The sequence below is a fragment of the Hydractinia symbiolongicarpus genome, chromosome 12, assembly GCF_029227915.1.
Source record: "Hydractinia symbiolongicarpus strain clone_291-10 chromosome 12, HSymV2.1, whole genome shotgun sequence".
Taxonomy (NCBI): domain Eukaryota; kingdom Metazoa; phylum Cnidaria; class Hydrozoa; order Anthoathecata; family Hydractiniidae; genus Hydractinia; species Hydractinia symbiolongicarpus.
Window position 1 is genome coordinate 24,837,854 of NC_079886.1, and position 14,416 is coordinate 24,852,269.

Below are 14,416 nucleotides of genomic sequence, written 5' to 3' on the forward strand. Positions count from 1 at the left end.
TTACACAGAATTGGAGATTTTGGTATCGCCTGGTTAGCTTGGAAATACAACTTTTCAAAACATCGCCTGGTTAGCTTGGAAATGCAACTTTTCAAAACAGCGTCTGGTTGGCTTGGAACAACAACTATATAATGCTCTTGCTTGGTTGACTTGGAAATACAATTATTATCTATATTATAATAACCTTTTGCATATAATGAACGCATGTGATCAGAAACTAGATTGAAAAACTATTCCAGTCCAAGATGACAACTTTTCCTCTTAGTCTGAACATTTTGCACGTATCTTCCGTGAGGTCTCTGCCGTTTACTTATTATGGCCAATGTCACATAAATAAGGGCAAAGTTTATGATCGAAAAAGAAATTTTTTATTATTTGCCTTTACCTTGTTATTGCAAATGCGCAAAAACCTGGAAATCCAAAATCGGATTGTAAGGCTGAGTCCAAAAAGAAACTCTGTGATATTTTCTACACTCAAAAGAATTTCATACTTGTCATATGAAACAAAAAAAATCTCATGCCTAGGGCTTTTCACACTTGCGACAGAACAACACCACAACGAGATTTCTTTCAGCGAGAAAAAACCGCATGGTCTGCAAAACGGACGTCGATGCGTTTTGTGGTGCGTAATAATAATGGAACAATACATGCCTGGTTTTATGAGAAACAAAAATTTGGAATTTCGCCTGAGAATTTCTTAACTATCAAAAAAATTTATAGAGCCTGAACCCTGTTTTTATACATTTTAAAGTGTTTGTAACAAGAGCTCTGCCCATGTGCATTTTTAAAAAATTGATTACTAACAAAATTTATCATCATTGAGAACATAAGTAGACATTCTATGTAATTTAGCAAATTATATTCTAAGCTGAAACATCTACAGATTTAGGTTCTTTAGTTTTCGCCTCTTGTAATTTTATTAAGGAATTGCTTGACTCGGCAAGGTCAGCTATTGAGACACGTCCTCGTTGTTTGATAAATTTTGCAATGTTATTTAGTTCTTCTTCGGATATGTATATAAATTTGCCTCGATCATCCATGACACCTAAACAGGAATTGTGATAAAGTAATGAGACAAGAAGATATAAAGTGAAGAGTATAAAAAAGATTAATAAAGAACGACAAAGTAAGAATTTTTAATGAAATTCGAACAGCCAAGGTTACTAAATTTATTTGAAATACTTTTTGAAAAAATTTAGGAAAATTTAGCGGTTATAAAAATTTTTTGACGTTTTTGAGTTTCAAGTTTAACGTCGGGTTGAGGCTAAGTATAAATTTGGTAACCTTTTTTTCTAGAAACTAACGTCATTATGGTACAAAAGCAAAATGCTCAGCAGCCACTTTTGTGATCTTTAATAATTCTTGTATAAGAAATACTTCTTATCGCTTGTCTATCTAAACTTTTTTATATATTCACGACAGATTCAAGGCATTTAACCCTATTTTACCTGGAGGGGGGTGGGGGGTGGGGCATAAAGTGCCCGAAGCCTTTTTGACTAGGCATAACTTTGGATACACACGTGATTAAGTGCTAAAATTTTGTTACTATTCCTAGCTTCTGATGAAAAAAAAAGTTTTGGAAAAACGTTGTACTTTGCTGGGGGTATTGCATTTTTTGGACGGGGGTAAACTTTTTAAATTTTGAAAACCGTTGACATTCATGTAGGAATGTTATAAGATGTTGTATCGGGTATATAATTATTTATTACATGTATGTTGGTTACTAAGTGGTGACCAAGGTGTTGCTAAGGAGATATATGGTTACTAGGGACAAAACGCAGACCAGATTTGAAGGAAATATCGATCCAGCAAATTGACGTCATTTCGGATCCCAATGACGTCATTATATTGTTTTATTTACCTGGATTATCTTTAAATGCCCTGTTCTACATATATGCCAAGTTTAGTGACATGAGCATATATATTACTGGTAGAACGGGTCTTTTGATCTTTACCGTTAAAATAAGAAATTTTTTGCCGATATGACGTCATTTTTTATCCCAATGACGTCATTAAAATTACTTTTTGCATGTGAAACACATATTTTGGTATTCATTCCACACATCTACCAAGAATCAAGGCCGTATCATTAGTAACACACAAGAAATTAAAACGTACTGAAAAATTGGGAAAATGACCATTTTTCACATGCGTGACGTCATTTCTAATCCCTATGACGTCATCAAATTATTTTTTTTTACCTGGATTGAGTTTTTACTAAGCCATTCTCCAACTGAGCCAAGTTTTATCACTTAAGCACAAGTGGTTCAGGATTTATGGCCCACGGGCACTTTGTGCCCCCCCACAGGGTTACAAGGGCCAAAAAAGCTCAGGTATAATAGGGTTAAAGGATTTTATAACTTACGAAGAAAAAAATTCACCTTGGCTTTTGCTTTAGACTTTTTAATTTACATCATTACACGTAATGATGTAAATTAAAAAGTCTGAAGCAAATTCAACGTTGCTTTAACTTTTCTCACGCATATCAATTTTGAAAATAACATGAAATTATCTTTTGTTTATAACAGTAATTTATTTTTACCTGTTAGTCTTCCCATTTCTTGGAGGTTTTCTAATCTTTCAATAGCTTCTTGTGTTTTCAAATTAAAGTGTGCCGCCAGATCTTCTAATAAAATTACTTTTGTTTGCTAAAAACAGAAAATATGAAGTTAGCAACCTAGCCTTAAGAAAACATACATGTACCCTTACTACTCCATCAGACACCGCCATTGAATAAGCGGCGAATTTATAGCAAGGTGTCTGCTACAACACTCTCGCAAAGCTTATGATCTTCTAAGCACGCAAACACAGGTTTAAAACAAGGTCTATTGAACAATAGAAGGATAAAAATAATTACCAACCAAGTTAGAAATTTTGGTATTCTTATAATAATCTATAAGCTACACACATTTTTCAAGAATCAGTGAAATATAAAATAAAAAATGGCCCAGTCAAAGACTCTTTAGTCCTTAATACGACAAATTATTTTTTTTGAAGAAATACAAGAATTCGAATGTCAATCATATGGGATTAATCTCTCGGGGTCCTATGTAAAGACAACGTTTAGGTTTCACTTTGAATGCAGCCAAAACATCCCTACCCCAGAATAAGTACAGTACTAGTAAACTATGACACTTAACTGAATAATTACGACACATACTTTAGAATGTAAGAAGATCTAAAATTAGCATACCATGACGTAATCAATAAATTCTTGCAGTAGCGACTGAGACTAAAAAAAAAATAATTACAAAAAGATTAAATTTTCAGCTTTTTAATGCATGTCCCAAGAATAATTCGTTTATGGTTTGGCACATCCAAAGTTTAGTATTTGCATTGATATTAACATTCCCTTCGTCAAACTTTAAACCTAATAAGGGTGTCTTTATTGCTGAATTAAAATATATATAATAAATGTATTTCAGGGAAATCTTAATTAAGGGGATCAGGGGTGGAGGGTGATTTCAATACTAAGTACCTGTAGGACTATTTAACACGAAGTAAAAAAACTCAAATGACTAAATGACAACAAGAACTTTATTAATGATATAAGCAAATGCTCTGCAGCTGACTTCAATACAACCATAACTTCTATTACATTTCAATTTTATATTATTTTGTTGGTGACGGTACTGTTTTTCTAAGAGAGAGCATACCTATTTTTTCATAGAAAAAGAAAATAAATTGGAAGCACAGTTTTACTTTGTTTTTAACCAGCTAAAAATTCAAGTCGAAGTTAAGGTTTTTTTTTTTGAAAAAATGTTTATATAAAAACCTGTAGCGTTAATTTCCATTGACTGGCAAAATAGATACCCATCTCGAGTTGTGAGGTGACTTTACGTGGTATGTTCATCAAAATAAAAAGACTGCATGCGAAAAAAACAAAAGCTTTTTGCACATGCAGGTATGATTTCAACAACCAAAACAACAGAGTAAGCCCTGTTCAAAATGACAACACAATGTTCAAACCCTCCTCATGAAAATACTTCATGAAAAAAGCACATTACTCCTCCTATGCAAAGTATTTTTTTTTAAAAAAAACGTATTTTCCATCAGAAGCTCCACAAAAGTTAGAATGAAATAAACGTGCACAACACAAGACATGCAATGTTAAACAGGCAAGCGCTTTGTATCCCTCCCCTACCCATTTTAACATCCTGAAGGTTTTTTTAAAGAGAGATCACCATATAATGATAACTTTTACCTCTTCTTCTGTAAGTACACCGACTTCCCCAGATTCTTCAACAGTAAACGATTCGATCATCTTTAAATATTCTTCGTGTTCTTTGCGCTCCTGTTCTTCTTTTCTGAGACGAGCTTCTTCTGCCTAAAAAAACAACATTTCTTAACAAAACAAATTTCTTCAATGGTACCTGAGAAATTTCGCTAAAGCAGAATCTACACTAGGCAAAACATGTCTATTTATACACATTTTTCCAAGATAATACTCTCACCCTTTCCGCTTCTTCAATTTTGGATCTCTCTTCATCTTTCTTTCTTTCTGCCGCAAGAGCGAGTTCTCTTTTCTTTCTTTCTTCCCGTTCTTCTAGTTCGGCCTGAATTATTAGACAATCGTCAAAAAACCAGCAAACAAATAAACAGATTACCCACAGAGGAAGGCAGGCAGATCCATTTCATGCTGACTGTAAAATAGTGTTAATTTCTGCAAGCAGCATGAAAGGACTATTGCAAGGCTTGGGAGCTTGAACAAGAACATTCAAAAAATAAGTTAGATAAGTTTTTATAAGAGAAAGCAAGGAGAAAATTAAGATTGTTAGTCTGTAATTCTCTGTAAATTAAAGAAATACATCCCAGTTGGTTTTCAATTTTCTGATTTAGAATAAATAATAAATAAACAAAAAACATCAAATACTTCCATGTAATAACAAATTCAATATTTTTATGTGTGCTTTTGTGAATTAGACGAAAATTCACAAGATAACGTGAAGTTTGTAGGTTGAAAAGATGCTGCAAAAAATTTTACCTGTCTTTCTGCACGTTTTTCTGCTTTCATTTCCAATTTTTTTAACTTTTTTGCTCCGACTTTTCCTGGAGCTTTATCGCCATCCCAGTCTTCTTGCCCATCAACATCTAAAATATCTTATATTAGGGTAACTTTAAGAATCTTGGTGGCTATTCAATCTGTGGAACATTCATCACCATCCTCTAAGGGAAGTTTTTGTAGTGCGGTTATAAAGAAAAGAGGATTTCATCTTCTCTTCCTTGAATCAGGTTAATTCCAAGAATTAATTATACGACTAAAATTTATTTATTCGTAACTGGTCAATGTCAAATCTCAAACGGGTCTATTACAAATTTGAAATAGACTGGGTTGTAATTCACCGGTTTTATTTTACTTCATAATTTTTTTTATCACAAGAAAAAGCCCGCGATTTCCAAATGTTATATGATTGGCTGTTTCTTACAACATAAACTAATTGCTAATTTCATTTTATTATTTAGAACCTTATGTTGTATTTTGATTGGCTTAGATTTTTAACATCAGAAAAAAATATCTTGCATTGTTTCTACTTTTGACCTAAAGGGAGATTTCAACCTTTTAATGATATACTGTGTTTTTGTTTAATCCAAAATTGAGTTCTTTAATAATAAAGCATTTCATTATGAGTAATTTCTTTTTTTCCCCACTGTTTGAAACATTTTATTTTATGATAAGAAATTTCATACATTGGTAATTTTTGCTAAAAAGGAGCACATAAAAAGTCCATACAAAAAATAGAATAACATGCTTTCTTTGGCTATTGTGGGTTATTAAGCCCTCAACTTATTTTGAAATGTTTACAAATTGCCCTAACTATGTTCAGAAAATTTTGTCAACATTACAAATGCAACTCAGGCTTATTAATCCCAAAGCACCCATTAAAACCACACCATTACTAATTTCATGTATAAAATATCATCATGATTTTAAGCTTCCCATAATCAAACCAATAACTTGTCTGAAGACTGGAAGTAAACCACTTTAAGTCACCAAAACTGTTAAAAAAATGATCGCCTGGTACATATTTGAAAACTGGCTTTCCATGTCTGCTTATTCGTTGACAAAATTATCAAATTTTTAAGTGGTATTTAATAGTTGACAGAGTTAATAGGACCACAGACCTATCAATAAAGGAAGAGTGATCGCTCTTGCTCACACAAGACTCTCCCAATTCTGAGAAATAAAAAACTAGCTGAGCCATTGGATTGCCCCACAATTTAACAAAAAAGTTTGTCTGGCTGAGAGATATCAATTCATTTCACATGGAAATCAATGTTATCTTTCTTATTATTTGCAGTAAGAAAAAAATAACCAAAACATATAAAAAAGACAAGATAAAAAAGCTTTTGTAATAAAATATGCGTTTATAAATTTATTCTGATTATTCAGGTTGCTCATCCAGTCCAAATTATTGTAACCTTGGGCAAGCAATTTATTGCTTGGGTGTTATTTTCTTATTGATAAGCTTGGGACAGTAAAATTTAAGGATCAACCACCAATTTCACTTAAAAGATTTTTGCAGGTGTTGTCCTAAGGTCAGTGCACCTTCTGTTATAACCTGACATCTGTTTTGCATAAAGTAAACCATTACCACTTTTTGTAAAAAATCCAAACAATTGCTTTTTTGAAATGTCACAGTATTTTTATCTTTGTTTACATATATAAATATATGAAATTAAGTTGTTATTGTAGTTCCCAGGTAAATACCTAGTACCAATGCTCTTAATTTAGATAAAGATTGAAGACATTATTTGTTTAATTTTATGTTCCTTAAAATGTATTATGGTTGTTTGATGTGTCAGTGAAATCGTTCTTTTTCAGAAATTACAAGCATTGAATCGCAATTCAAAAAGTGGATGCTGAACGTCAATATGACGTAAGGTAATAGGGTATGTGTAAAATCTGGCGTTCAGTTTAAAAAAGAGACCTTTAGTTTAAAAAAGAGAATGTGTGCAAATTTATCAAAAAAATGTTTTGCTCACCATCAAATCCACCATTATCATTATTATCATCTTCCACATCTCGTCTCACTCTCATTCGACGAGGTCTTCTTCCACCGGCTACAACAACAGGTTTTTTCACTTCTTGGTTGAGAGGTTTCTCTAGAAACAATCGATTAGATTGAAGTCTACATATATTAGTTTATCTATGCATACCAAATACTACAGAACCAGACAGGATCTAAATTAACACCAAATTAATTTATTTTTCATATAATATGCATAAAATAATTTAAATGTGGTCAGTGAGGAAGCAAGAAACAGTCTTAAAACAGTTAAACTTTGGCTAAAATTATCTTGAAAGTTCAAATTATCTAAAATAAGATTTTTTTACATGTTTTACATGTTAAGTAACAAGGTTTGATAGCTATACTACTATTATTATATTCACTCTAAACTGATTAGGAAGTAAGTTGTGAATGTGCTATTTACAAACTGAAGGTCAGGGCATCGTTATTGAATATTGCAGAAGTCGCTGGTGACATGCTTCGAAAATGCTTGTCACAGGCACAGTTCAATGCAAAGCAAAACCGTACAGGAGACTCAATTTGTAGAGTTTTCGCAGAATATCTCTTTTACAAAACCGAGGGCAGGACTGACTTATTGCCTGCTGTGTCATGTGGGAGACATAACTTCTGGACTTCTTTTTAATACGATATACAATTTTTTCGATTATTATTACTAAACATATTTGATTTCTCTTTCCCCTTTTAAAAAGATTTTTTAAACTTTATTGAACATTTTCTTTGGTATTACATTACAAGAACATTTGTCTGAAAGCTGTATTAAGGTAAAGGACACCTAACCCCTCCCATGTTCTGGTTATATTTAACTTGCATGGGTGCGTACTCTTCTCACAGTATTCTCTGTGACAATGAAGGTCGGACTGACTTGTGGCATGGTTCCAAATAGTCTTGCGTCTTTCGTTTGAGTCTCGGTGTAATGCACCAGCCGAGCATAAGAGTGTCAGCATGAAGGAAAGGGGCAGACTTTAACGTTCTCTTTGCCTTACGTTCTTCATAATAACACCATTCATTTAAATTTCACAGCAATTTTTTTGCCGACGAAACTACGGTATCTTTGTATTTTACGTCAGCAGTGCAGAATGCCGACGCTAATTTCAAGGGCTGCATTGATACAAAGTTTTGATACAAATTACCAACCAATAAAATTGTGATTATCAACCTACTCCCCAGCGCTGCAATGATTGATTCACAGACGTAGAGTTGGGTCCATAGGCTGAAGCTATCGTTCACTCGATTTATTTTGAAATGGCCGAGTGGGTAAAGATGGTGGTAGGCTTGTAAATCCAAAACATTCAAATGTTATGAATGTAATCGCATGTACGTCAAACCCAAGCAGTTTAATCGTTTTGAAGGATCTCAAATTTGTGAAGAAAAACATACTACTTAGAGCTTATATTTACTTAATTTACTAGTCTTTTTTTCTTTGCATTTTATATCTTTTTGGGACAAGAATTTGGGATCCCATACCGGTAAACCGGTAGCAAAACCTCTCCGGATACGTTGATGAGAAGTGATAACATATATACTAAGACTTTGTGCTAAAATATGCTGCTGAAAACAGAAAAACACTTTAAAATCTTTCTTGTTTCAATCAGCAATGCCGATTTGGCGAAGGTTTGCTTTTAATAAAATTAATTTTTCCAAATAAAAATATCAATTCCAAATCTTAACACTTTAATCCTCTGGGAGCATCAATTTGGAAGTTAGTGTTTTCATGACACATATAGTATAATCACTTACTTTCTTTCTTCTTCTTACTTTGTGAAAAGTAATATGACACATACAACACCAGTGCGATAACTGCAGCTAATATCAACCAAATTACAGCTGCATATTGTGAATTTTTAATGAATTTACCCCCTTCTTCATGTGACATATTAATTTTTATGTTTATGTAAACCTAAATTAAAGCATAAACACATTAAGCACATTACACCCAGATGTATAACCCAGATGTATAGTTTTATACAAATGCGTAATGAAATAACTTTATTTAAGTATTTAAGTTCATTATTTCAAACACTCGTAACAAAATAAAAATAAGTAAATTTATTGGTTGGTTACAGTGCTGAGGACGCTTCACGGCTGCCACTATTTACATTAAGTCAAATTTAAAGAGATTTAAGGACTTTTAATGAGAACTTCCAACCTTTTTGGAGAACATGAAAGTATTTTCATTAAAAAATTAGGGTTTTTAGGGCATTTTTTTTTAATAAAGTAGTTGATATTTGAGGAGATTTTAAAGGATGCAATGAGTGGATAACAATTTATCCTTGTACCCATGTAGCTTTTTTTATCTTTTACAGGTTGTAAACTAAAATTGAGGATATATATATTAGAGTAAAAACATTTTTAAAAAATCTACTTCTAGAGCAGATTTTTAAGGAGACTTTAAAATCCAGGAGAATTTGCGAAGACATGGTTATCCACTCACTATCAAACCCAGTAATGTCAGCATGCGGAAGACCACACCAGTGTTTAATTTTCCTTGACAGTGATTTAATATGTGCAGAGACACCAACTTTGTAAATCTTAATGCGTGACAATGTTTATTGTTACTATCTCTCGGAGGAGCCCCCTAGGTTGGCACTGTAGGAAAAATTTATAAGGACACTCTAGATCGTTGGAAATGCACTTCCAAACACCTATACCACCATTTTAATATTTAAGAAATATTACGAATTGGTGTTACTTTTGAACGATTATTTAACTCGCCAGTTTTAAATACGGCAGAACTAGAAAAATATGGGACAAATTTAGACTGTGTTCACACATTGATGTTGTTCCGAAATGATTTTTGTTGCAGGTAGGCCTCGCGTTCACATGGTTTTGAAGCTATCTGATATGCGAAACGGGATGATTCCGTTCCTCTGTAAATAGTGAAATGATTCCACTGCTCTGTTTTTCGAAAATCCTGTTCACACATCATCCCAGAACAAAACTATTCCTAAATGAAACCTATCCGCAATATGTGAACAGAGTCTTAGTATGCTTGTAACTGGTGTACATAGAAAAAAGATCTGAGACAGAGGGTGAAATCGATTTGATGAGTGAGAGAACGGGTGAAATTGAGATGGAAGAGACGAAACCGATTTTCTTTATCATATAAAGAGACTCAAGATAAAGAAAAAATTTGCGGAAATAGAGGTTCTCGTTCTTTCAAAAGAGATGCGTGACTTTAACAATATTCTTTCAGCGTGTGAGGTAAGGAAAATGTGGGTGTCACACGCTTAATGCATGTGAGTTGACATGTCTGTATGGGAGAGTGAATGTTAGCCCCAGGTTAACTTAGCCATGTAAGGAAAATTGCCGTGGCATCTTCTTGAAAAAATAGACAGGGTATATCCCTCAATATTTGTGAGGCCAGCCATGTAAAATATGCACATCCATTCATTTATATAAAAATCTACACATCGCCAGAGCTAGCCCCCCCCCCCAGTCCCAGCAGTGCATGTAGCTATGTGCTATTTTCTGTGATCTTTCTGTGCGTGTCACTCAAAAGATAGATCCACCATACCTTAGTTTAAAGGGGCGATTGTGGAAGTCCCATGAAATGCCACATAGTGATGGTGTCACTTTAAAAAACACCCAGTCCGGTCTGTGAACGGTTGGCGCTAGGAAGGGCATCCAGCTGTAAAACAATGCCAAAACTCTTTATTAATGGCCGTAAGAATAGTTAATCAGACAAACTGCGTAAACGGGGCTGGAACTCTAAGGAGTGAAGGTGTCGCGCACGGTAGGACAGATGTCAGATGTGAGCATCGTCAGACCGTTACCCAGCTATCACATCACAAGGTAGATAACACTAGGTTGAGGATGGCTAGTGTAAATGTTGGTACTCTGAGAGGTAGAGCAGGTGAAGTAGTTGAAATGTTAGAACGTAGATCTGTTGATATGTGTTGTGTTCAGGAAGTTAGGTGGAGAGGAGCTTCAGTGAGATTTGTGGAAGGTAGGAGGGCAAGGTATAAGCTTTTTTGGATTGGTAATAGTGATGGATATGGAGGAGTTGGCATATTCGTTGCAGAGAAGTGGGTAGAAAAAGTAATAGATGTTATGCGTGTTAATAGTCGTATTATAGTGATAAAGTTTTTGATAGGTAATAGGATTGTCACTTTTCTGTCAGTTTATGCTCCACAGTGTAGACTCAGTGAGGAAGATAAAGATAAGTTTTATGATGAGTTAATAGCAGTCACATCAAAGTTTGGAGACACTGAACTTGTCATGGTGGGCGGCGACTTTAATGGTCATGTTGGGAAGTAATCTGAAGGTTATAGAGGTGTGCATGGAGGCTATGGATTTGGGAGCAGAAATAAGGAAGGGCAGAGATTGCTTGAGTTTGGAATGGCAACGGACATGGTAGTTTGCAATACATCATTCAGTAAGAGACAGAGTAGGCTGATAACATATGAGTCAGGTGGTTGTAAGACACAGATAGATTACTTTTTGGTTAGAAAGTCAGACAAGAAAGTGGTAAAGGACGTGAAAGTTATATCGGGGGAAGAGTGTGTTTCCCAGCATAGGTTGCTGGTTTGTGATATTATCTTGAAGAGTGTCAGAGAAGCCAAGGGAAAGTACAGGCCCCGTCGAAAAGTCTGGAAGCTGAAGGAAGAGATTGTAGCAAGACAATTTAGTGCAAAAGTTCAGCAGTTAGCCTACAATAGTCAATGTGATAGTGACAATGTTGAAAGTACTTGGACTACTTTGAAGAATTGTCTTCTAGAAGCTTCTGATGATACCTGTGGGTGGACGAAAGGACCAGCTAGACATAGACAGACCTGGTGGTGGAATAATGAGGTTGACCAGTGTATAAAGGAAAAGAGGAAACTTTGGAAAGAGTGGAAGTCAGGTGGTAGTAAAAATATTTACTTAGAAGCTAAGCGTCAGGCTCGTACAGCAGTGTATAAGGCAAAATCAGAAGCAGAGAGAAACAGATTTGCAGATGTGTTAAGAAGGGAAGACCAGCGCAATGAGGTATTCAAGATAGCAAAGCAAATGAAGAAGACTAATCAAGATATTGTAGGTGAGAAGTGTATACGTAATGATGAAGGTGTTTTGGCTAGCACAGAGGAGGAGAAAAGGGTAGCTTGGAAGAATCATTATCAGAGGTTGCTTAACACTGAGTTTGATTGGGACGAGGATAATTTGTCTGATGATGATGTCGTAGAAGGGCCAGCCATGCAGATCAAGACAGAATGGGTAGTGGAGGCTATTAGGAAAATGAAGATTGGCAAGGCTGCAGGAGTATCAGGTATTGTTGCAGAGATGGTAAAAGCATCTGGATATATTGGAGTTGAGCTTATTACAAGTCTTGCTAACCAGATTATAAAGGATGGTGCTATTCCGAGTGAGTGGCAGTCGAGTGTAATAGTGAATTGTTTCAAGGGCAAGGGTGATGCTTTAGAAAGGGGTAACTATAGAGGTTTGAAGTTGGTTGATCAAGTAATGAAAGTTATTGAAAGAGTGATTGATAAGTTACTTAGAGAAAGAATTGATATAGATAAGATGCAATTTGGTTTTGTTCCAGGGCGTGGCACTACAGATGCAATATTTTTACTCAGACAGCTTCAGGAAAAGTATTTAGGAAAGAGAAAGAATCTCTATTTTGCCTTTGTAGATTTAGAGAAAGCTTTTGATAGAGTGCCACGTAAAGTTATTTGGTGGGCTATGAGAAAATTAGGTGCGGATGAGTGGCTAGTTACGATGGTTCAGTCTATGTACAGCAATGCTAGAAGTCGTGTCAGGATTAACGATTCACTTAGTGATAAATTTAGTGTAAATGTTGGTGTACATCAGGGTTCTGTACTTAGTCCTTTGTTGTTTATTCTAGTCTTAGAAGCGCTGTCGATGGAGTTCAGAACAGGTTGCCCATGGGAGTTATTGTATGCAGATGGTTTGGTTCTCATAGCAGAGTCGATGGAAGAATTAGTTGAAAAGTTTGAGAAGTGGAAGAAAGGACTAGAAGAGAAAGGGCTGAAGGTAAACACAGCAAAGTCTAAAGTCATGATAAGTAGCATTGCAGCCAAGTGTGACCCTGTAGTTGGAAAGTGGCCTTGTGGAGTTTGCAGGAAAGGGGTTGGTAGTAACTCAATTTTTTGTCAGACTTGCAAGCATTGGGTACATAAGAAGTGCAGTAGTATTAGTGGAAGGTTAAGAGCTGGCATACAGTTTGTATGCAAGCGTTGCAAAGGTGAGATTATAGAGAATGAAGTATTTCCAGCTTTAATGATGTACAACAGTGGCTCGTTAGAGATAGTTAAGAACTTCTGTTACTTAGGTGATATGTTGGGCAGTGAAGGGGGTGTTGGAAGAAGTGTTACTTGCAGGATAGGTTCTGCTTGGAAAAAGTTTAGAGAGTTACTTCCTTTATTGACTAGCAGAGTCCTGTCAATTGAGGTAAAAGGTAGGTTGTATGAGGCCTGTGTAAGAAGTGTTGTTGTACGGTAGTGAGACATGGGCAGTGAAGCAGGAAGATCTTGACCGTTTAGAAAGGAATGATATGAGAATGGTTAGGTGGATGTGTAATGCCAGTCTGAGAGACAGAAAGAGTTCAGATGAGCTAAGAAGCAGGCTAAGTCTCTGTAGAATTAAAGATGTTATCCAGATAAGAAGATTGAATTGGCTGGGGCACTTGGAAAGAATGGAGGAGGATAATTGGGTAAGAAAGTGTAGAGACTTGATAGTTCCTGGGGCAAAGCCCAGAGGCAGACCAAGAAAGACTTGGCAGGAGGTTATAAGGACAGACTTGATAGAGAGGAAGTTGAGTTTAGATCTAACACAGTCTAGATCAGATTGGAAGAGGGTCATTAATATACCCCGTCCAACCCATGCTAGCATGGAAAACGGACGTTAAGCCGAGAATGATGATGATGATGATTGTTATATTTAATTGCTACAGTCGTCAAGAGATCAAGAGATCAACAAAAGAAAATAAAATTTAACAAAGATTTAAGTATATATTGTTTTTACTCACTTTACTTAAAAGTTTAAGAACGAAAAACGGCGATAGAAATGCTTTTAACGTGTTATGTTTGTTCATTTTTCTAAAATAATATATTTCAATAGCCTTTGTTGTGATCTTAACACATTTAAACAATAACATGCATGTTACATGTAACAACAAAAGGATTCATCAAATCTGTTGCATTACAGTGTTTTTGTAAAAATACATTCTCACTAAAAGGAAGGCTGAAACTTAAAATCACTGCACTGTCTGAATTTTATAGTTTTTTTTGATATGTCCAGTTCGGGTCTTCCCTTCTTCCAGATAGAACGGGACACATCTTTTATTCGTTCAACGTACCGCGATTCAATGTGCCCACATAGAATAGATTAGTCGACCTTGGCCATCTTTTTAATTTATTTATGGCATGGGAAAAGATGACTGAGAT

At 35.1% G+C, this 14,416-nt stretch overlaps 1 protein-coding gene across 2 annotated transcripts; it reads right to left on the bottom strand.

Moving 5' to 3' along the window:
* Positions 1-837: 837 nt before the first annotated feature.
* On the bottom strand, positions 838-8,946 carry LOC130621696 (DDRGK domain-containing protein 1-like). 2 transcript variants are annotated; one of them, XM_057437028.1, is made up of 8 exons: positions 8,769-8,946; positions 6,985-7,104; positions 4,985-5,100; positions 4,455-4,556; positions 4,205-4,327; positions 3,194-3,232; positions 2,543-2,648; positions 838-1,045 (listed from the first exon to the last, which is right to left on the bottom strand). In XM_057437028.1, the coding sequence occupies exons 1-8, from the start codon at positions 8,902-8,904 to the stop codon at positions 864-866; spliced, it is 924 nt and encodes a 307-aa protein (XP_057293011.1). In that variant the 5' UTR covers positions 8,905-8,946; the 3' UTR covers positions 838-863. The 2 variants fall into 2 exon arrangements, with proteins under 2 accessions (XP_057293011.1, XP_057293012.1); XM_057437029.1 differs by having other exon boundaries at positions 4,985-5,091; positions 8,769-8,945.
* Positions 8,947-14,416: the final 5,470 nt, after the last annotated feature.

Excerpts from the sequence above, each read along its gene's own strand:
- LOC130621696 (XM_057437028.1), bottom strand. The coding sequence starts at position 8,904 with ATGTCACATGAAGAAGGGGGTAAATTCATTAAAAATTCACAATATGCA. Across the intron at positions 5,101-6,984 it reads TGATAATGGTGGATTTGATG|ATATTTTAGATGTTGATGGG; the intron begins GTGAGCAAAACA and ends CCCTAATATAAG. Across the intron at positions 4,557-4,984 it reads AAAAACGTGCAGAAAGACAG|GCCGAACTAGAAGAACGGGA; the intron begins GTAAAATTTTTT and ends CTAATAATTCAG.